Source organism: Crocuta crocuta, unplaced genomic scaffold (genome assembly GCF_008692635.1).
Source record: "Crocuta crocuta isolate KB4526 unplaced genomic scaffold, BGI_CrCroc_1.0 scaffold762, whole genome shotgun sequence".
In the NCBI taxonomy this organism is placed as follows: Eukaryota; Metazoa; Chordata; class Mammalia; order Carnivora; family Hyaenidae; genus Crocuta; species Crocuta crocuta.
Window position 1 is genome coordinate 284,333 of NW_027529524.1, and position 22,673 is coordinate 307,005.

At 49.9% G+C, this 22,673-nt stretch overlaps 3 protein-coding genes across 6 annotated transcripts; 2 read left to right on the forward strand and 1 right to left on the reverse strand.

Annotated features, from left to right (window-relative positions):
- The first annotated feature begins 1,752 nt into the window (after window positions 1-1,752).
- LTA (lymphotoxin alpha) lies at window positions 1,753-12,920 on the forward strand. Of its 3 annotated transcripts, none has more exons than XM_077760884.1 (6): window positions 1,753-1,890; window positions 10,328-10,477; window positions 10,781-10,945; window positions 11,343-11,447; window positions 11,533-11,638; window positions 11,882-12,920. In XM_077760884.1, exons 4-6 carry the CDS (start codon window positions 11,352-11,354, stop codon window positions 12,292-12,294), a joined length of 615 nt encoding a protein of 204 aa, XP_077617010.1. In that variant the 5' UTR covers window positions 1,753-1,890; window positions 10,328-10,477; window positions 10,781-10,945; window positions 11,343-11,351; the 3' UTR covers window positions 12,295-12,920. The 3 variants fall into 3 exon arrangements, with proteins under 3 accessions (XP_077617010.1, XP_077617008.1, XP_077617009.1); XM_077760882.1 differs by lacking the exon at window positions 1,753-1,890 and adding an exon at window positions 9,725-9,825; XM_077760883.1 differs by lacking the exon at window positions 1,753-1,890 and having other exon boundaries at window positions 9,841-10,477.
- Window positions 12,921-14,292: 1,372 nt separating this feature from the next.
- On the forward strand, window positions 14,293-17,007 carry TNF (tumor necrosis factor). The gene is made up of 4 exons (XM_077760881.1): window positions 14,293-14,657; window positions 15,193-15,238; window positions 15,426-15,473; window positions 15,807-17,007. Exons 1-4 carry the CDS (start codon window positions 14,472-14,474, stop codon window positions 16,226-16,228), a joined length of 702 nt encoding a protein of 233 aa, XP_077617007.1. The 5' UTR covers window positions 14,293-14,471; the 3' UTR covers window positions 16,229-17,007.
- A 1,972-nt stretch (window positions 17,008-18,979) lies between these two features.
- Window positions 18,980-21,065, reverse strand: LTB (lymphotoxin beta). Of its 2 annotated transcripts, XM_077760889.1 has the most exons (4): window positions 20,788-21,061; window positions 20,323-20,374; window positions 20,053-20,124; window positions 18,980-19,613 (listed from the first exon to the last, which is right to left on the reverse strand). In XM_077760889.1, the coding sequence occupies exons 1-4, from the start codon at window positions 20,947-20,949 to the stop codon at window positions 19,159-19,161; spliced, it is 741 nt and encodes a 246-aa protein (XP_077617015.1). In that variant the 5' UTR covers window positions 20,950-21,061; the 3' UTR covers window positions 18,980-19,158. The 2 variants fall into 2 exon arrangements, with proteins under 2 accessions (XP_077617015.1, XP_077617016.1); XM_077760890.1 differs by lacking the exon at window positions 20,323-20,374 and having other exon boundaries at window positions 19,528-19,613; window positions 20,788-21,065.
- Window positions 21,066-22,673: the final 1,608 nt, after the last annotated feature.

Genomic DNA, 22,673 nt, shown 5'->3' on the forward strand with positions numbered 1-22,673 from the left:
CTCTTGGGCAACCAGGGGTCCACACCCAAGGCCATCTCCCCTCTAGCGCCTCAGTCCATCTCTCTTCCTCCAGGGCCCCAGTCCTCCTCTCTACCCAGCTTTGCCCGCATCCCAGACCTCGGCTTCACCTCTGGGCAGTCCAGACTTGGCCTTCCAGATAGGTATCTTTTCCTGACATTGAGGGAAAGGTCCTGAGGGGTGGAGGGAGAGGAAGCTGTTGACAGTACCAAACCCCAGTGTTGTCCCCCAGGACACAACAGGGAACTCCATGAAAGGAAGGGACGGTACAGGCATGCGCTGGCATATGCAGTCTGCTCAGGTCTACCTCAGAGAATCTCACGAGTCAGAAACCTTATTTTTCAGATCTGGAGGCCCAGTGTACTCGGGAGAGTCCCAGGGGTGGAGGTGGAGGGGAAGCCTGTGGAAGCAGGGGCACACGGGGTGGACACAAGACCCTGGGAGAAGACAGCTCAGAGACCCAAGGCCTCGCAGGGACCAGGCAGCTGTTCAGGGGGCAGGAGGAGGAAGGGCTGGTGAGAAAGATCCTGTGAGAGGAAGCTGCTGTGATTCAGAGAAGAGCCTGTGAGCTGTGAGCAACCCAGGCGTCCGGTTCCTCTCACAGCCGGAGGTTTCGGAAGTGGCATGCAAAGAGCCCAGGTTTGGAGTTGGGGGGAGTTGGGGTTAGGATCCCGAAGCTGGTGTTGAAAGGTAAGCAATAGAAACTTTTGGTGTCCAAATTTGCGCCTCCATCCAGATTTGTCTCTGGTTTTCAAATCATTTCCCCTCTGTGAGAGTCACATAAAACCTAAGCAAGATAAGCCCTGATACCTGGCCCCCCAGACCTCCTTCTTATCAACGTCCCTCCCTGGTGTCTGGCCCCCAGCCCTGTTGGGGGTTCCCCTGAGATGAGGGCTGTTCACTTTCTCTGACCACAGGGTTTCCGCTTCTGTGTCTCTTGTTTCCTAGGTTGATAAAAATACTGAGCCCTAGAGGCCCTGGCTTCCTCTGACCCCCTGGGGCCAGGCAGCAGGCATCCTGTCCACTGTGTTGGGGGCAGGGAGGGGGGCCCAGGGATCCCCAAGGGATGACTCAGTGCCTCCCATGAAACACTGGGGAGGTGCGAGTGTGTATGTCTGCTCTCAAGAGCTAGAATGAGGAATCAATTCCCAGTGAAGGATGATGCATTGGGGTTCAGTTAGAAGAACAGGATTAGGGAACAAAACTAGCAAGATGAAAGACGCAACTGGGGGGTTGGGGTTTGGGCAGATTTGGGTTAATTTAGGAAAAAGGGTCTGGGAGGGACTCTATTCAGTGTAGTTCAAGTAGCCTAAAGAAATCCAAACTGCTTCAATATATGCAGTCCAACAGGGGAGAGAAGGGGAGGCAGGCCCACACCTAGTTGTGATTCAAGACAGGGTGCTGAGTAAATGTTATACCATAAGACACGGTGTATACAGAAAGGGGAAGGTGCATTCCATCCAAAAGCATGGGGGCGGTGGACTCCGAGTAGGGAGAGGGCATTTGAGCTGGTGCTGATGAATGGGTACAATTTCTATGGGCGGAGGTGGATGGAAAGGCTCTGTAGATAAGTGAAATGGCTTCAGCCAAGGCCAGGAGTCAAAAAACGGCATATTAAGGGAAAAGATTAATGTCCTGAGGTAGATGAAGCACAGGTGTGAGTGAGCACATGTTGAAGAAAAGACCGCAGAATGCCAAGGTGTAGGATTTGGGACTTTATCTTCTGTGCCATAGTGACAGCTGTGCAGAAGAGAGCAAACAGGAGAGTGCTGCGGCGGTTACAGACAAGGAGTCAAGAAGAAAACAACTATCATTCTGTGAACGCCTGCCATGTTCCTAACATGAGTAATTCTGCCAACAACTGTTCAGAAGGTGGGTGGTGGGTCTCCGTTATGAAGAAACCAAGGGTTCATAAACGTACTGAAGTTGCAAAAAGTAGTGCAATTAGCACGAAGCTCATCTTACTCTGAAACCTTTGTACTTTCACTTAGGCCCCAGTAACTCCAAATGGCATTAAAGGAGGGAACAGATCTTAAAAACCTTGAAAGGGTAAATCATTAGCACAAGACAACTCTTGGGATGGTGGGACTGAGGGAAGAGGAATCTTAGGTGACGCTCGAGTTTTGAGCCTAGGGGATTAGAAAGATGATGCCTTCTGCCTAGAAGGAGACACCTGGTTGAGGGGAAAGATAAGGAATTCAGTTTCAGACATTGAATCAATAATTTCTTCTTTAGGAGAAAGGAGAATTCCAAGCAGACTCCACACCTAGCACAGAGCCCAACACGGGGCTCGAGCTTACAACCCTAAGATCATGACCTGAGCCAAAATCAAGAGTCCAAAGCTTAACTGACTGAGCCACCAGGTGCCCCTAATCAATAAAATTAAGTGCCTGATAGGAGCAGGGTACTCTGCAAAACAAAGGGTTTAAATGAAATAAACTCGCTGCCTTCAATGAACTTGCAGTCTAATGATATAAACAATATATAAGTAACAACTACAGGTAATTACTTTAAGTAGTACCTAGAGTAATAAAGTGCTCAAAGAAGGCCTGCTGAATTTGAGATGCTAACACTCAGGTGGAGACTTCCGGTAAGCAGGTCCCTGAGCTCAAGAGAAAGGTTTGGGCTGCAGGGGTAGATTTGAGCATCATTCCCTTCCTAGTGGAGATTGAGCCTCTGAGTAGACAGGATCTCCAAAGAGGTTAACCAGAAGAGCCCCTGAAGATAGTCGAAGCAAGAGGAATCAATAAAGAAGGGAGGTGGGGAAAGACAAGTGGGGCAAGGGAGGGGTGTGCCAAGCAGAGACAGGGCAGATACATCTAATCCTTCAAAGAAGTCTAGTAGGGGAAGGTTGAAAAGATACTTTGGGTTCAGGAACTAGACAATTACAAATTTTGAGAAAACAGTTTCCACTTACCAAAGGGGCAGAAATCACTTTACACAGGTTGAGGAATGAGTGGGAGGTGAGGAAAGGGAGGTGGTAGGTACAAAGTCATAGAATAGTGAATGTGGACGATAACTAAGAATCATCTCTGGTTCAACCCACGAATTTTACAGATAAGGAAAATTTTACCAGTTCCCAAAAAAAGTGGGTAGTCAAAGGGGCTAGTCTCTGGAGACATTACACAGAAAAAGAAAGTGAGAGATGAAATGGACATTTGAGGGAAAAAGAGAGTCCCGGGAAGGATTTTTTATTTACATGAAATTACAAAAATTAAACATGTTTGTAAAATGCAAGGCGCATGAAGAGAGAAAGATACTGAAAATGTATGTGGGAAAAGAATATAGTAAAGACAGAGGAAGTGGAATACACAGTGCAAAGGATCAGCCTTGGACAAGAGAGTCCTCTGAGTCAGAAGAAAAGAAAGATGAAATGTAAATAAAGTGAAGGAAAAAGAAGGACATGAAGAGATCCAGCTTGGAGGGTCTTGAGCACAGTAAAATAGATGACACTATCACCAACTGAAAGTAAAGAGAGAAAGTTGAGGCATAAGAGGCATGGATTTTTAAAACATTGCCTACAGGGGTATAACAGGGAATCAAGAAAGGATTAAGAAATACTGAGGGCTTTCTGAGGTTAGATGGCCAGAATTGGCAGATGGCCCCTTTTGGTGACATGACTCCCTCCTGAAGTGTTTGGCAGCCCAGGAGAAGGCCCCAAGAATGAGACCACTGAGTTTACCCAAATCAAGTTTTTCAAGGTCATCATGGTATTCTTAAGTGTGGTGAAAGTAGTTGAAATTTTTGACAATGCAGTGCAAGTTAAACCAAATGGACAAGGAAAACAAGGAAAGAGGAGGGGCTGGAAGTCTTAGTGAGAATGGAGAACTAATTTGATGGGAGGGAAGAGTGGGGGGTATGAAAAGGGAGTGGTTGTGATGAGAGGGAGAATTCAGAGTTCAGATATTGAAGATTGTAGCCCTTCCAAGTGAGGCTGAGGTTTGAGATACAAAATTGCTCAGGGATGCCTAAAGGGGAGTAGGGAAAGAGGCTGGAAAGCTGTTGTCATTGAGAAAGTTGAAGCACTAACAGGACAGAGCGTGAGATTCATTTGTGCGGTTTTGAAGTCTCTAAAGATGTTGGTGGGGATGAGATATGAAGAAAAACTGAGCTAGAGATAAAGATGTTAAGAGTGTGATCAAGATGTTGCTGGAGAAGACTGTTCTGTGCAGATAGGAAGAGCATGGCAAATACAAAAGGCATGGGCTTCAAGAGAAGAAAAGGAGGTTCTCGGTGGTGCAAAACCACGGTCTCTCCTCTGCCCCCTGCCCCTAGTGACTGGGTAGAAGAAAGAGCAGCCTTCACCAAAAAGAGAAGGAGCATCATTAGGGTAAATACTGCCAGAGGAAGACTTTCAGAAATGAAACAGAATTTGAATATATGAGGAGTTCCATAGAATACTGTGAAACTAACTGGTAGAAGTGTCCTCGGTGGGTAAGGAATCTAATCCAGGGAGGTTAGATCCCAGTGAGAGTTCAGGAGAAGATGGCAAAGTCTGGAGGAGTTTGCTTCTGAAAACAGGAGGTAGGCTCCTGCTTCTGGAATTTAAAATGGAAGGTACATAACATTTATTATGAGGGAAAAAAACATAAATTCTTTGAAGGGAGTCTTAAGGGGATGCACAAGACAAAGTATTTCTTCCAGTTCCATGGCATTAAATGGCATCTTCATGCTGATGACTCCCAAGGTTGTCCCTCTAGTTCTGATCTTGCCTCTGAAACCCAGACTCCTATGTCACTGCCAAGTGACGTTTCCACTTGGATGTCTGTCCCAAAGATTTGGACTTAACCTATTCAGAATTGAACTTTTGGTTTTCCCACCTCATCAGAATCCACTTCCATCTCTCTATCTTCCACCCCCACTCCCCTGCCATCCAGTCTATCATCTAGTCCTGGCAATTCTACCCCTGAAACATATCCCAAATGCATCTACTTCTCTCCATTCTCATAGCTGCCACCATCTTCTCTCTTGCTATTACTGCTATTGCCTCCTAACCAGTGTCCATCTTTCACTCTTTCCTCCTACAATCCAGTCTAAACACAGGATCTTTTAAAAGCACAAATCCAATTATAAAAAAAAAGGGGGGGGGCCTGGATGGCTTAGTTGGTTAAGCGTCCGACTTTCGCTTAGGTCATGATCTCACGGTTCGCGGGTTCGAGCCCCGCGTCGGGCTCTGTGCTGACTGCCAGCTCAGNAGTCAGCTAAGTGTTAGACTCCTAATTTCAGCTCAGATCATGATCTCACAGTTGTGAGATCAAGCCCCTCGATAAGCCCCACGTAGGGGCACCATGCCTCGAATGGAAACTGCTTGAGATTCTCTCTCTCCCTTGCTCTCTCTCTCTCTCTCTCTCTCTGCCTCTCCCCTGATTGGGTGACTGCACGTGCAAGCTCACTCTCTCTCAAGAAAAAAATTTTTAATAAAAGTTAAAAAATTAAAACATAAATCCAATCACCCCTGCCTCCCTCCTCTTTCTCTCTCGTCCTCCTCCTTCCCATCCCCTATACCTCCCTCCCCCCCTTATACACACACACATAAACACTGACACCTTCCAAAGGCTTCCCATGGTTGAATAGAAGCCAGATGCTTTATTTCCCTCTGCATGGCCCTGTGTGATCTGGATCCTGCCTCCTCTCTCTGACCTCATCTCCCACCCCTCTCCCACTCTCTCTCTGCTCCAGCCACACTGGTTTCCTTTCAGTTCCTCAACACCCCCAGCTCATTTCTACTTTCCAGCCTTTGCAGTAGGCTCTTCCCTTTGCCTGGAATGCTTCTCCCCTAAACCTTCACCTGGTCACTTTTACTTGTCATTTGGATCTCAGCTTAAATGCCACTTACTCAGAGAGGACTTTTCTGACCTCTGTGTCTAAAGTAGTCCTCTGCCACTCATCACATGCCCTGTATTATTTCCTCATAGCGCCACTTACTGACTTCTTCAGTGTTATTTCCTTTCTGCCTTGCTAGGATGTCTGATTTCTTTGCCGCCATAAACCTACTACCTAGGACAGTGCCCAGAGCATAATGAAAACTTTTTTTAAAGTTTATTTATTTATTTTGAGAAAGAGAGACTAAGCAGGGGAGGGGCAGAAAGAGAGAGGAAGAGAGAGAATCCCAAGCAGGCTCCATGCTGTCAGCACAGAGCCCAACTAGGGACTTGATCTCACAAACCCTGAGATCACGACCTGAGCCAAAATCAAGAGTCAGATGCTTAAGCAAGTGAGCCACCCAGGTGCCCCCAATAAAGTTTTTTTTTTTAATGGAGGGATGGATAAATAGTGGGGTGAAACAGGAGATAGCTCAACTTCAGGTTTCTGGCTTAGATTGGACTTATCTTTAGAGTTAGGTTTAACTATAGGGTCAGGTATGGAGATGAGTAGATTTCAACATTTAGCTGTAGGAAACAAGGTTATGTTAGTTTAGAGGGTACGTTTACTTTCAGGTTCATTTATTGGTATGTGTTTAGATTTGTGGTTAGGGTTGAGTTTGGGTTGCGATCTGGGTTGAGAAGTTAAATTTGAGTTAGGGTTAAACTTATTAAATCCCAATTTAGGTGGTGAAGCTCAGTTCAAGTTTGAAGCTAACGTCATTTCAACTTCATTTGGAGGCCTCAGAGATTTCACTAGTTTCTCCACTGTAGAGACTGTATTTCCCTGGGTTTGGGGCACAAGACTCTAGTCATCACCCCTCCCACCCAGGGAAAGCCCCAAACCAACTGCTGGCCTCCCCAAGAAAGAAACCGAATTTCACACAACCTCCGAAACTGAGATTGAAACCAAGATTGGCCCATCTCAAGGAGCGCCCTTCAGTACATCACAAACGCCCGTGACACTGAGCCTCGGCCCAGCTCTTGCCCTTCCTTCCTCTCTGTCTCTCATGTCTCCCCATCACTCTTTCTCACCTTCCCCTTTTTGTCCCTCAATGCCCCAGTCTTCCTCTCTGACCTAAGTTTCTCCCTTTCTCAGTTTCTCACCATTAATTGCAACACTGTTTTATATTTTAATACAAATGAGGTCTCTTGATCCATCAGCTTCTACCATCAGAGAGACAGAAGGAGACAACAGGAAGAAAAAGGAACCCCAGAGGAAAAGGGACACAGAAAAGGAAAAGAACAGGGACCAAGAGGAAAACCAACAGGGACATAAGAGAGAGGAGGTTAAAAGAATAAGAAGCAGCCAACATATCGACAGAGATATTTACAAGGGGCAGCTGTGGCTACTCTTTGTCCACCACATCTGGTCAGCCACCAAGACCTGTAGATTTTGCCTCAAAAACTCTCCTCCTGGGGCGCCTGGGTGGCTCAGTCGGTTGAGCGTCCAACTTCGGCTCAGGCCATGATCTCGCAGTTCGTGAGTTTGGGCACCTGCATCAGGCTCTGTGCTGACAGCTAAGGGCCTGGAGCCTGCTTCACATTCTGTGCTTCCCTCGCTCTCTGCCCCTCCCCCACTCACACTCTGTCTCTTTCTCGCTCTCAAAAATAAATAAACATTGAAAAAAAACCTCTCCTCTTTTCCATCCTCCTGCTGCTGCCTCGATGTAATGTAGGCTCTTGTATCTCCTTGCTGGGTTATTGCACAACTCTCTTACCAGCCTCCACTTCTGGTTTTCCCTCCAGCTCCCTAAGTACCATACCCCAGTCCATTCTTCATGTAGCTTCCAGACTCTTTTTTCCAAGGTACCTATTTGCATGAATCCCTGTCTCACTTAAAAATGGTGGATCCGTTTTTGGATCCTTTGTCTCCCTCACTCTCTGCCCCTCCCCCACTCACTATCTCATTCTCTCTCTCTCAAAAACAAAATAAATATTTATTATTATTTTTTAATGCTTATTTATCTTAGAGAGAGAAAAAGACAGAGCATGAGCAGGAGAGGGGTAGAAAGAGAGGGAGACACAGAATGAGAAGCAGGCTCCAGGCTCTGAGCTGTTAGCACAGAGCCCAACATGGGGCTCGAACCCACGAGCTGTGAGACCATGACCTGAGCCAAAGTCGGATACTTAACTGACTGAGGCACCCAGGCACTCCAAAAATAAACATTAAAAAATATATATACTGGTGGCTCCCCATTATAATTAGAATGAAATAAAACTTCTTTTCTTAGTTTTAAACCCTTTAGAATGTATCCTCGGCTTACCTCCCAAGCCTCATCTCTGCTTCTTCTATTTGTACCCTATTGCACCTTTTGGCACATTTCATACTCTCCTTTACCTCCAGCCCTTGCACATACTGTTCCCTCCATCTGGAATGCTCCTTGCCATCTTCTTTGCCTCAACACTTAATGCCTGACACCCCTCCCCCAGGCCAAGTTCAATGGCTTTTCTGTGGGCTGCCCACTGACACATTTTATTGTAATGATCTGGTAACTTTCCTGTCTTCCTACAGCTTTCAACTTTTCTGTCTTTGACCTCCCAGAGGTCAGGGGACTATCTTTCACATTTGCATCCTCATTGCTTGTCCAAGGTACTCAGGAAATGTTTGTGAAATCCAGAGAAAGGTAAAGAGGTAGAAGGAGAGTGAAAAGAAATAATAGATAAGATTGGAAGGCATGAAAAGCAAAGGGCCTCAAGAAAGAGGAGGAAAACAGGAGAAATGGCTCCTACACACCCTGAATGTTACTTATTATGTGCCTGCCACAGGACACCAAGACAACTCAGAAAGTTTGTGCCAGAGGAGAACAACAATATGCCTAATGCCATAGAGGGAGGGCTTTAGCCATTCTAAACACTCAAAATGAAAGCATGTCAACATCAGTAAGAATAATAATGATATTTGGGGTGCCTGGGTGGCTCAGTTGGTTAAGCATCTGACTCTTGGTTTCAGCTCAAGTCATGATCTCACTGTTTGTGGGTTCAAGCCCGCATCAGGCTTGGTGCTGATAGTGCAGAGCCTGCTTGGGATTCTCTCTCTCTCCCTCTCTCTCTGCCCTTCCCTCATCTCTCTATCAAAATAAATAAACTTCAAAAAAAATGATGATAGGGGCGCCTGGGTGGCTTAGTTGGTTAAGCGTCCGACTTTCGCTTGGGTCATGATCTCGCGGTTCGTGGGTTCGAGCCCCGCGTCGGGCTCTGTGCTGACTGCCAGCTCGGAGCCTGGAGCCTGTTTCAGTCTGTGACTCCCTCTCTCTCTGACCCTCCCCTGCTCGCGCTGTCTCTCTCTCTCCCTTAGAAATAAAGCATTAAAAAATTTAAAAAAAAAAAATGATGATATTTGACATAGCCAATTGTTATTTTCTCAATCTTATGAAACACGGATAAAATCATCATTGGAAAACTTGCTTTCATACTCACAAATTAAGTGAAAACTGGCTCATGTATAAGAATGCTCATATGAGGGTGCCTGGGTGGCTCAGTCAGTTCAGCATCTGACTTCAGCTAAGGTCATGATCTCATGGTTTGTGGGTTCAAGCCCTGCATCAGGCTCTGCGCTAACAGCATGGAGCCTGCTTGGGATTATCTCCCTCTTCCTCTCTCTCTGCCCCTCCACTGCTCGAACTTTCTCTCTCAAAAATAATAAAAATAAAATAAAATAAAATAAAATAATGTTCATATCAACATCTTTCATAGCAGCTAAAAACTAGAAATAAATCGAATGTCCATCAACAGAAGAATGAGTAAATAAATTAGAGTGTATTCATACAATAGACTATGACATCATAATGAGAAACAAACCAACCAACCACTACTGATATGCAACCACATGGATGAATCTCACAAACATCATGTCGAGTGAAAGAAGCTAAACCCAAACAAGTACATGCTATGTGACTTCATCTATACATACAAAAGCAGGAACAACTAATCTGTGGTGACAGAGGTCAGAAAGTGTTGGTTACCTTTGGAGGGTATCACCTCGGAGGGGACATGAGAAAACCTTCTGGGGATCTGAAAATATGATGGCTCCATGGCTATAAGCAGATGGAAAAATTCGGCAGGCTATACTCTTAAGAGATGTGTGCCTAACTGTACCCAAGTTCAAAGGGAGAAATCTTTAACAATTTTAAAACCGAATAGTGGTTCTGCAAATGCAGCTTCAAGATAAATCCTGTGGTTGTCCCCACCTTACCCTAGCTCACCACCCTCCAGCCCCTCCTGTGTGAAATTCCAAAGCCTTCCCTGGTAAAGAACTTTGGAAGTTGCTACATTCCTTGATACCAGAGCACGTTTGTTTGGGGTTACATAAATCTGATCTGTGAGGGCTGCCTCAGGTGGAGATGAGATAGAAGACACCCCTCTGCAGTGAGAGGAGACCTCATCATACATGAGTATGTGACAACATCTCTGAGGAGGGGAACCATAACATTTATCTTCCAAACCAGGACACTTTTGAGAGCAAAAGGGAGATCCATGAACATTTTCACCAGGACATCAGGCATAAACCAGAATGTCGCAGGCAAAGGGGAAGATCACGGAACTTCTTGATATAAAACCTGCCAGATGACCAGGGAAGTCCACATACTGGGACAAATGTGAGTTGAGCTGTTTGGGACAAGGATGGGGGGGGGGGTATAAGAGGAGGAAATGGGCACAGAGAGTAGCCTGTAATCAACCAAGGGTGCAGAGGTGTTATATATAATCGCTCTTCAGGGAACCGGGCCTCCAGCCCACGCCCCAGCTGCTCCCCCCTCCTCTCCGAACTGACTGTCCGTCCCTTCTCTGGAACTCCTAAGCCTGACCCTGCTCCCTGCCCCTCCCAGCCCACGGTTCCCCTGACCCCACTCCCTTTCCCAGAACTCAGTCGTCTGAGCCCCCGGCCTGCGGTTCACTCCTAGGCCTCAGCCTTTCCTGCCTTCGACTGAAACAGCAGCATCTTCTAAGCTCTGGGGGCTTCCCCGGCCCAGCCAGGGCCTAGAACCCGCCCGCCGCCTGCCACGCTGCCACTGCAGCTTCCTCTATAAAGGGACCCAGGCGTCCGGGCCAGGGGCCCCACAGAGCAGGTGAGACTCTCCCACCCCGTCTCCTTGGGCTGCTGGGTGGTGGGCTCCCCCGGGCACCCTGCTCCTCCGCCTGCGCCCCAGCCCCTCCTGTACCTCCTGCCTGGGGCTGGGCTTGGTGGGTTTGGTTTTGGTTTTTCCTCCTTCTGACTCTTCACCAGTCATTTTCTCTCTGTCTCTATTACACATTCTCTGTTTCTGCCACGATCCCCCTCGGTTCCCTTCCCGTGTCTCTGTTTCTTTTTCTGTCCCCCCCGCTCACCTTGGGGTTTTCCTGACTGCATTTTGTCCCCTTCTCTTACCCGTTGCCTTGTCTCTTGGGTGGCTCTCTCTCCGCAGGCGGGCAGGAGGCCGTCATCCGCACCTTGCCCCGCCCCACCTACTGTCTCTCTCCCCACAGGTTCTCCCCATGACACCACCTGGACGGCTCTACCTCCTGAGGGTGTGCAGCGCCCCCCTCCTCCTCCTTCTGGGGCTGCTGCTGGCCCTGCCGCCTGAGGCTCAGGTGAGACAGCAAGAGAACGGGAGCTTCAGGGGTGGCCCAGCCAAACTTGGGCCCTAGAGCCACCTTCAACCGTCTTCTCCCCTAGGGGCTTCCTGGTGTTGACATCTCACCCTCAGCTGCCCGGACTGCCTATCAGCACCCTCAGAAGCACTTCGCACAAGGCACCCTCAAACCTGCTGCTCATCTTATTGGTAAACACCATCTGGCCCTCCAGACATGTAGCCCCCAGATCTCTTCTTACACCCCCTTCAAGGAACCAAACATCTACTGCACCCCGCCTCCAACTTTCTCTACCTCTCCAAACAGGGGTATCCCTCTCCCATCTATCTTCCCAACCGTCCCCCAGGAACCCAGTCCAGCACTTACTTCCTCAAGGATTAAGACTGTTGACCCCCAGGTTCTTGACCTCTCCCATCCCCTATGGCTCTTCCTAGGAGACCCCAGCACCCAGAATTCACTGCGCTGGAGAGCAAACACGGATCGTGCCTTCCTCCGCCATGGCTTCTCTTTGAGCAACAATTCCCTCCTGGTCCCCACCAGTGGCCTCTACTTTGTCTACTCTCAGGTGGTCTTCTCCGGGGAAGGCTGCTTCCCCAAGGCCACCCCAACCCCTCTCTACCTGGCCCATGAGGTCCAGCTCTTCTCCTCCCAGTACCCTTTCCACGTGCCTCTCCTCAGTGCTCAGAAGTCCGTGTGCCCAGGGCCACAGGGACCTTGGGTGCGTTCTGTGTACCAGGGAGCTGTGTTCCTGCTCACCCAGGGAGATCAGCTATCCACTCACACAGATGGCATCTCCCACCTACTCCTCAGCCCCAGTAGTGTCTTCTTTGGAGCCTTTGCTCTGTAGAAAACTCCAGAAGGAAAACTAATTGGTTTCAAGACCTTCTTCCATTTGCCTCCATTCTGACCACTTCAAGGGTCACCACACCCCTTTCCACCATTCCACTTGTCTCAAGTCTCCCCTGCTCATGTTACCTGGAGCTTCCAAAGAAGGAATTCTAGGCAGCCCAGAGGACCATACCCCCCTGAACTACCCCAATGAAAGGCTGAGGATTTCAAGTCTGCCTAGAAATTCCCACCCAGAGCTCTTCATCTGTCCTGTCCATCTAAGGAAGGCCTGGCCTACCCATGGAAGGGGCAGACACATGGAGGAGCTTGAGTGGATGACAGGAGGCAGCGGAGGGGGGATTATTTATGAAGGGAAAAAATTAAATTATTTATTTATGGAGGATGGAGGGAAGGGAATAATAGAGGGCCATCAGAAGAGAGAGAGAAATACACCCAAGAGATGAAGAGCAAGAGAACATCAGCATAAGGATAACCCAGTGAGAGAGAAAACAAGTGGGTCTGAGACACTGAGGAGCTCTAGAAGGAAAAAAAGAGACTCTTAAGATCCAGCCACTGCTTGACCAGACACCCATGAGAAGACATCTGCACCTTCAATGAAGCCCAATAAACCTCTTTTCTCTGAAACGTTGTCTATGTCTGTCTGTTTGGGAGGGGAGAATTTCCCAAGTCTCTCAGGAACAGGAGGACAGAGGCCCCAGAAGAGACAAGAACTTTGGGCATACAAAGAGATAAAGAGCCTAAGGAGCTCGGGGGAAGTGTGGTGGAGTCATAGAGGCGAGGCAACCAGAGCTGCTGCAGGGAAACCAAAGGATAAGCTGGGAAGAAAAAGGAGAAATGGGGGTCCAAGGTCTGAAGGCGTGGAGGGCAGGAGACCACTGGCAGATGCAGCCACATGTAGAGGCTCTGAGGAAACGGGGTTACAGAGGGCCTCTTGGGAGAAGTGATCACACCAAAGGGTGTTCAGGACCATGGAGGTGGACCTGGGGACTCTCTGGAAGACATGGCCATGCAAGGATCCCAAGGAGTGGGAGACTCCCCAAGTCTGGGGGGGTGGGGAACACAGGGGACACTTTAGGAGACCTAGCGATGCAGAAGGGCCCTGAGGGCTAGGGCTCCAGATTTCTGGAGGGAGCTGGAGTTCTTTGGGATACATGGCCACACACAGGGGCTCTGAGGGATGGAGGTTTCGTGCAAAAATCAAGACCTCAGATTCCCTTGGAAGCCAAGACTGAAACTATCACTGCTGAGTCCTTGGTCAGAATGAAAGGAGAAGGCCTGCCCTCATGGAGTTTGTGAATTCCCAGGGTTGCTTTCAATCCCACTGGGGCTGTCCTGGGCATGTCCCTGATATTTACCACCCCCTCTCCAGCCCTTTCAGAGGCCCCGATCCACATCCCCAGCCTTAAGCTGCTTCTGTCAAGCTTCTTTTTCCCCCAGGGACCAAAACACACGTCTCAGGGCCCAGCACAGTTTTCTCCCCTAAAGGTCCCCTTCTGAGGTTTCTCCCCACCAAGGACTCAGCTTTCTGAAGCCCCTCCCTTTTCTAACTCTACACCTACCTTACTCCTGTCTGAAAATCAGAGGGAAACAGGCCACACAGACCTGATCCTAAAAAAAAAAAAAAAAAAAAAAAAAAAAAAGAGGGAATGGGAATTGGGGGCAGTGAGAAACTGGGTCCAACCTCCAGAGTCCTACATACACAGCAGTGACTGGCCCAGCAAATCTTCCTCAGAACCTGAGTGGGGTGGGTAGGAAGTATCCTTGATGCCTGGGTGTCCCCAACTTTCCAAACCCCCACCCCCGCGATGGAGAAGAAACCGAGACAGAAGGTGTAGGGCCCACTACCGCTTCCTCCAGATGAGCTCATGGGTTTCTCCACCAAGGAAGTTTTCCGCTGGTTGAATGAGAGCTTTTCCCCGCCCTCCTCTCACCCTCCTCTCGCCACAGGGTGTATAAATGCAGCTGTCTGCACACCCAGCCAGCAGAAGCTCCCTCAGCGAGGACACCAGGGGACCAACCAGGAGAGAGAGAAGCAACTCCAGACCCCCCTGGAAATAACATCTCAGACGACACACCCCCAGACAAACAGACAAGCGACTCTCTCTCTCTCTCATAAACACTGCCTTAGGGCTCTACCATCTCCCAGCTGGACTTGAGCCCCCTAAGAAGAACATCATGAGCACTGAAAGCATGATCCGGGACGTGGAGCTGGCCGAGGAGGCACTCCCCAAGAAGGCAGGGGGCCTCCAGGGCTCCAGAAGGTGCTTGTGCCTCAGCCTCTTCTCCTTCCTCCTTGTGGCAGGAGCCACCACACTTTTCTGCCTGCTGCACTTTGGAGTGATTGGCCCCCAGAGGGAAGAGGTGAGTGCCTCACCAAGGCTTGGCTCATTCTCCTACCCAGAGAGAAATGGGAGATAAGGAGGGCAAGAAATGGGGTGGGAGAAGGAGGTGTACTAATGGGGACGGGTGAGAGAGAAAACATGGAGAAAGACGGGAAGGCAGAAAGAAATGTGGAGAGAGATGGAGGCAGAGAGAGAGGGATGGAGCACACGGAAGGTGCTCTCTAAAAACTTCTTGAATGAAGAAATGAGCATACACATAGACACAGAGAGAGAGAGATGTGTGGAGAGATGGGAAAAGAACAAGTGATATGAATAAAGACATGAGACACAAAGATGTGGGCGATATGAGAGAGATAAGGAAAGAGGTGAGGAAAGAGATAAGGAAGATGAAGATAGGGTGTCTGGCACGTGGACAGTGAAAAATGTTGTTGAATGGATGAATCAATGGATGAACGGAGAGAGAAAACTAGACTATGAGCTCTATAAGCAGCATAGCTGTTTCTCATTTAGGGGTGACTTGTTCTGTTGCTAAACCTCCTTCTTCTCCCCTACAGCTCCCACATGGCCTCCAACTAATCAACCCGCTGCCCCAAACACTCAGTAAGTGTCTCCAAAGCCTCTCTCCCGATTCTGGGCTTAGGTGGGGGTGGGAGTTATTTCTGGGATAGCAGCAGTGGGGGAAATTCAGCATTTTGGCTTGAGGAGGAGGAGGAATGGAAGTCAAAGTAATGGGATATTTTCCAGGAAGCTTAAGGGTCTCACCTTTTCTTTCCTCTTTCCTCCTCAGGATCATCATCTCGAACTCCAAGTGACAAGCCAGTAGCTCATGTTGTAGGTAAGACTTCTGAGGATGTAGCTGGAGGATGGTGAAGCAGATGGGATGTAGAGGGCTAGGACTGGGGGGCTGAACCCGGCCTGAGGGTAGACAGACCATGGAGATGGTATGAGAAGGACTCCCTGAGCTCAAGGAGAGAGTGAAGGAGGAGCACAGGCCTTGAGGGGGACACTCAGAACCTCATGGCCACATGAGATGTGGGAAGACAGACAGGGGACAGGAACCGGATGTGGGGGGTGGGGGGTTGGGCAGAACTTGAGGGCCAGGATGTGGAGAGTAGAACTGACAGGGTCACACTGACTTACCCCTCCCTTCTTCTCTTCTTCCCTCCAGCAAACCCTGAAGCTGAAGGGAAACTCCAGTGGCTGAGTCGGCGTGCCAATGCCCTCCTGGCCAATGGTGTGGAGCTTACAGACAATCAGCTGATGGTGCCCTCAGATGGGCTGTACCTCATCTACTCCCAGGTCCTCTTCACGGGCCAAAGATGCCCTTCCACCCATGTGCTCCTCACCCATACCATCAGCCGCTTTGCCGTCTCCTACCAGACCAAGGTCAACCTCCTCTCTGCCATTAAGAGCCCTTGCCAGAGGGAGACCCCAGAGGGGGCTGAGGCCAAGCCCTGGTATGAGCCCATCTACCTGGGAGGGGTCTTCCAACTGGAGAAGGGTGATCGACTCAGCGCTGAGATCAATCTGCCTGACTATCTCGACTTTGCCGAGTCCGGGCAGGTCTACTTTGGAATCATTGCCCTGTGAGGGGGCCAGACGTCCATCCTTGCCCACCTCAACCCCTTTGTTATCTGCTCTTTCTGACCCCCTCATCCCCTTCTGGCTTAGAAAGAGAATGAGGGGCTCGGGGCTGGGCCGCAAGCTTAGAACTTTAAATAACAACACTTACAAACCTAAGATCCAGGGACCTGGACTTTGGAGCACTGGCCACCAGCAAGAATTCAAACTGAGGCTTCCAGCATTCACTGGAGATCTCAGGTTTGGATTCCTCAATGCAACCTGAGACACCTGGAATGTGGAGGTCAGGGAACCTTTCTGGCCAGAACACTTCAGAACATCCCTTAAGAAGATCTCATCTAGAACTTGACATGAGTGGACCTCAGACCCCCCTTTCTTCAGATGTTTCCAGACTCTTCCCTGAGATGGAAAGCCCAGCCCCTCCCTCTCGGGGCCAGCTCCCTCTATTTATGTTTGCACTTGTTATTATTTATTATTTATTTATTATTTATTTATTTACTGATGAATGTATTTATTTGGGAGGTTGGGGTGTCCTGGGAGACCGAATGAAGGGGCTGCCTTGACTCGGACATGTTTTCTGTGAAAACGGAACTGAACTCTAGGCTCTTCCCACCTGGCCTCCTGGCCTCTGTGCCTCCTTTTGCTTACATATTTTTAAAAATATTTATCTGATCGAGTTGTCTAATTAATGCTGATTTGGTGACTGACTGTCACTACATCGCTGAACCTCTGCTCCCCAGGGGAGTTATGTCTGTAACCGCCCTACTGGTCAGTGGCGAGAAATAAAATGTGCCTAGAAAAGAAACATGGTCTCTTTGTTGGAATTAATTCTGAGACTGCTTCTCTTTGGGGGTGGGGAGCCACTCCCCAAAGTCCTCTCTCTCTACCTGGCTTAAAATTCCTGAACCCATAAAATAAATGCAAATAAAAGTTACAAAAAAAAGATCCCTGAACCCATTCCCCACTCTATAGACTACTGGGCTCTGGAGACCCTACATAAAACAAAGCCAAGCCAAATATGCCCCTCCTCCAGGAAATTGGAGTCTGAACCTAATTACCTCTCCCTCAGGGCATGGGAATTTCCAGCTCTGGGAATTCCACCGGGGAAGTCCTGCACTTTAAGTGTTCAGGTGAGATTTCCGGCTGTTGCAGCCTGCAGGAGAGCTTGGGAAGGGCTGCATTCTCAGGCACCTGAATCACAGCCAAAGGACTTTCAGACATTCAGGCATCAGGGCTCCAAATGATCCCAGGCTTCCCCAGCAGCCCTAGCTGTGCAAGCTGAACCAGTTGCTAAGTCTCATCTACCCAATGAAGATACTGCATGTGGGGCCACGAGAGAACAGAAGACCTAAACTACACGAGAGCACCTAGCATAGCTCTTGGCATAGCAAGCACTCAGTGAATTCTGTCTTTCTTCCTTTATCCAGCCCCCAGCTGTTCTGTTTCCGTGTCTCAGTAGATGGACTTGAAGAGACGAAGGAAAATTTAAAAAGAGGAATAAGATGCAGGTAAAGGACTCACAGGCAAGCTCTCACAGATTTTCTTGGTGAATGATGAGGGGAGGGACATGAGGTAAGTGAGCTCAAAGGAGAAAAAAGTACCTGTGTCGCCAGGAAGACTCTTCCGAACAGTCAAAGACAAATACGGAGTCAGAAATGAAGACCCGGTGGGCCCTGGGTGACTCAGCCAGTTAAGCATCTGACTCTTGATTTCTGCTCAGGTCATTATCTTACAGTTGGTGAATTTGAGTCCTGCATCGGGCTCTGTGCTAACAGTGAAGAGCCTGCTTGAGAGTCTCACTTTCTTCCTCTGCCTTGCCCCATTTGCCATTTCTCTCTCTCAAAATAAATAAATAAACATTTAAAAAAAGAAATGAAGACCCAGAGAGTGGGAGTCCCCACTGGGTTTAGAAGCTGGCCCTTCCTTCCTGCCAGGGCTGCCAGGCAGGGGGAAGCTGTGTGGTCTGCCGCAATGGGATAACCCACTGGGGTGACCTAGATAGGGCCTCGGGTCCCTCTCTGCCTCCTTCAGCCTGGAGCTGAAAGTGGGTCATGGGGTGAGGGGCCTGCTATTACTCACCCTGGGGCCCCAATACTAGCCAATGAATGGAAAGCGGAGCTGAAGTGTGAACAAGGGGTGAGGACTTTCCATCTCTCCCTGGACAGGGCCTAGTGGCCACAGATTTTCCTCCTCCCTCTCCTCCTCAGGTTTTCCCTGGTGTCCTCAGTCACTCTCCTCTCCCCACTCCAACTCTGTCTTTCAGCTTCCTCCCTTCACACCCCAGAGCTGTGTTTTTCCTTGAAGGTAGTGGAAAAGGGGCCTTCAGGCAGTCAGGCAGGCAGCCGAGAACAGCTAGGCCCTCAGGGCTTCCTTCCTTGGGTTTTTCAGAGGTCTTTCCCTGGGTCTTTCAGAACGGGCTTGCCTTCCCCTGTAGTGATCCCTGTCGCTGATGCTGATGGAAGGGACCCAAGAGAAACTGCAGTGTGGAGTCAGCTGAGGACGATGTGGCTTTGAGAATAAGGATGCTTGGAGATGCTTTGCAGTTTGATATCCCCTTCTTCCCCCCTTCCAACTGGGCTAAGGTTGGGGCAAATCCATTCAGAGGCAGGTGGTGGGTGGGAAACTCTCAGATAGCCTTTTTCGGAGAGCAAAGGCCATAGGAATTGATATGAATTGTTTCAAGGGACCAGAAAAAGAGAGAATATTTAACGAACACTTCTTTACCAACCCTGAATTAAGACATATTAGCATCTCAGCATCTGTATTTGGCAGCACTGAAGCTTGACACTCTTTATTTTCTTCAGGCTCGAAATCAGTTTTCATACAGTCTCCTTCATTTTTCCCACTGTTACGGGGTCCCTAGAGGCCGGGTCCCCAATATCTGGGCTGAGTCACACATTCCAGCCATGCAGTCGCTTTCCCCGGGTCGCAGGTGGCCCTCACCCCACCATCACAGCCCCAAAGAAGGTCTTCCCTCTCCTGTAATCCACCATATCGGGGTGACTGATATTGACATACACCCTCTCGCCCCTCCGGAGCTGCACCAGGCCGCCGAAGCCCACACTCGTGTACCAGAGAGGCCCGTACTCGTGCGTCCGGGCCGGGTCCAAGACCGGGGTGACGGTCTCTGCGCCCTCCAGCAGCAGCTCCGGAGTCCCAGGTCCATACGCGCCCCCCGTCCTGTACAGCCGGCTACGCAGCGTGACCGAGTGGTCAAGGAAGCCGTCGCCCGCAGGGGGCGCCCGACCCCGGTAGCCGACGTGACAGTAGAGGTAATAGAGGCCGTCCTGTGGGAGCGCCAGTCCCTCGGCGCCGGAAAACTGCGTCCCGCTCCTCAAAAACGCCTCTTCTTTCTTGGCCTCCCAGCCTAGCCCCTGCTCCTTCGTCCAAGCGCCTGCAGAGAAACGGGCCTGTCGGCTCTCGGGAACCCCATTCCAAAGGAACGATCCAGGCCCGGGGCTTCTGGAAGGGTGAGCAGGCGGGAGAATGGGGACTTTTAACCCCCCTGCAGGGCCTTTTAACTCCGCCCCCCGAACAGGGGTGGGGTGTGGAATGGGGAGGGCGAAGGTCGTGGTGCCACCTCGGCAATGATTATGACCAAGGGAACTAATAGCACCTGAGTGTGGGGTGCAGAGCGCTGTGGTGGGGAGATCCGGGCCGGGTTTTGCCTGCTCCAGTAGGGAAGCAAGAAGCGAAAGCGGGAGGAGCAGAAGGTGGACACTTTAGGGACGAAAGGTGGTGAAGCAGGTCGGAAACCGAGCCCTGCAATAACAGAGCAAAGGGACTCTGGGCGAGCAGAACTGGCATCCTTGGACTACCCCTGAGATCCTTACCTATGAGGTGGGCAGCTGGGAGCCTGGAGCTGAAATCTGTTCCTGCCTCCTCCTCTGGCAGCTCCTGTGACCCTGGAAGGGGTGAAGAGTCCACAATTGGGGGCCAGGGTGGCCATCCATGCATGGTCCCCCTGAGAGGACAGGGGGCCAGGGCCCAAGGATGAGGCACCTGGATTCCGGGAGGAAAAGCTCATCTGGGGATACAGATGGAGGAGAGCTAGGCAACCCTGAAGGGCTGGAGCAGGGGAGGGGGTGATGGTCTGCTCTTACCCAATCGCTGCTGGGCCTGGGCCTGGGCCCCCGGGTCAGCAGTCCCTGTTACCTGGGTGGGTGGGGTCACAGTGCCCAGAGTTCAGTTTTAGCTGATGCCAACCCCACCGCTCCCAACATAGACCCAAGCTCCAGGCCTAGGGTTTTTCATCCCCAACATACATCTCCCTGGAAATGAGAGCAAGCAAAGCGTATGTACTTGGACGGAGACAGAGGCCTGAGTATGTCTTGGGAAGAGGAGAGGAGACAGCCAGGCAAGCAGGCAGGAGCTTGGAGATGTCAGAACACAACAGCACCACAGGATGTTGGAAAGAGGGCCAGCAGAGAGACAAACAAGGCATCCCCACCCACCGGGGACAGCCAGGCCAGCTGAGCAGGACGGGGCAAGAGGCACCCCAGGCATAGCCAGAGGTAAGTGAGCCTCAGCAACATGCAGCCCTCCTAGGGCTGGTTGCAGCTACTCACCGGTCCTCCCTGCTCCTGGGGCACCAGGGCCAGCACAACCAGGACAGTGATAGGCACAGCCAGCAGCAGAGTCACCAGGGAAGTGGCTCCTGCCACAGCCAGCAGGAGGCAGCCCTTCCCGTGGGGCCTCCTACCCCTGCCCTCCAGCCCCAGTGCCCCCATGGAGACTGAGCCAGGACCAGGGCAGGGGGGCTTTCATACCTCAGGGGTGGGGCTACCCCCTCCCCATAGACCCACACACCTGGCTGGGACTTTCCGCACACCCCTTGCTCCCCTCACCCAGCTTCCTGTTTACCCAGAGCTGGGGTGGGGCAGCTGGATGCCCGGGTTCTCTGAACTGGGGAAGGAGTTGGGGTGAAGAGACCGGCTTGCAGGATAGAGCTGGAGGGGGCCTTAGAGGTCATCTGGTTAAGCAGGGAGGGAAACTGAAGCCCAGGGAGGGAAGGCAGCTTACAGAAAGTCGGGCAGCAAAGCTGCAACGAGAACACAGAAGTCCAGATTTCCAGGGCAGTCTGCATTCTTCTACACCCTGGTGGTGGGTGCTGGAAGAAGGGCGGTGGCCATGTCCTTGAGAACTTGAGGGATGGATGTCTGCATTCTGGAGAACTTATGCCCACACTGGACCAACCTCCTCCTTCCATTTCCTTGCCCGCTCCTAACCCCCAGAGCTTGGTGAGAAGCAGAGTTAAGCCAGTCCACAGTAATAGCAGCTGAAAGGGACCTCAGCCTCACCACCGACTATCATCTCGCTGAGGAGGGATAGAAATGAGCATTACCTCCCTTGCTACACAGAGTGTAGACGGTAGAGTGATGAAGCATAGGCCCACCTCAAAGAGCCTTGCTGTCTAGAATAAGCCCCATCCATTTAGTAGGTGCTGACTAAATGTTTATGAATAAATGAAGAAAGCACAAATGAATGAATGAGTGAGCAAAACAAAGCAGCAAGGATCCAATAAATGGTATGGTAGACAATGCAGTGGGAGTTACAGGGAGGAAAGAGCAGGTCCAAGGAAGTTGGATGTGGTGCTAGATCATCGCTCCATCTCTGTTATTAGGTAATAATAATAATAATAAAATAATAATAATAGTAATAAAGCTATTATATAAATAGCAGTTAGCATGTGCTTGCCACTGACCTATACATTTTATATATAATAATTCTTTTAATCCTGACAAAAACCCTAAGAAGAAACTGAGGCACAGAGAGTTTAAAGAACTTCTAAAAGGCCACACAGTAATGGCAGAGTCAGGATTTGAACCCAGGCTGTCTGGCTCCAGAGCCTTGACCACAAGACAGTTTAAAAACTGAGTGCTGACTTCAGATTTGTGCATTTTGGTGTATGTAAATCTTGCCTTCCTCAGAGCCCCAAAAAAGAAATGAGGAAACAAAATCTTGACTCAAGTCAACGATAAGCATGGTAAAAGGTTTAGAGGCAGGGGTGCCTGAGTGGCTCAGTTCATTGAGCGTCTGACTTTGGCTCAGGTCATGGTCTCATGGTTCATGAGTTTGGCCCTGCATCAGGCTCTCAGCGTGGGGAGTCTGCTTCAGATCCTCTGTCTCCTCTCTCTGCCCCTTCCCTGCGTGCGCATGCGTGTGTGCTCTCTCTCTCTCTCAAAAATAAATAAATGTTTATAAGTTAATTTTTTAAAAGGCTTAGAGATAAAACGTACTGATGTTTGCAACTTTGAAAGGTATCAAAAAAATGAAATACACAGGTATGTAATAAAGCAATATAGAAAACTGTTGGGGTGGGGCGCCTGGGTGGCTCAGTCGGTTGAGTGTCTGACTTTGGCTCGTTTCATGGTCTCCCGGTCCCTGAGTTCGAGTCCCGCATCGGGCTCAGTGCTGACAGCTCGGAGCTCAGAGCCTGGAGCCTGCTTTTGAT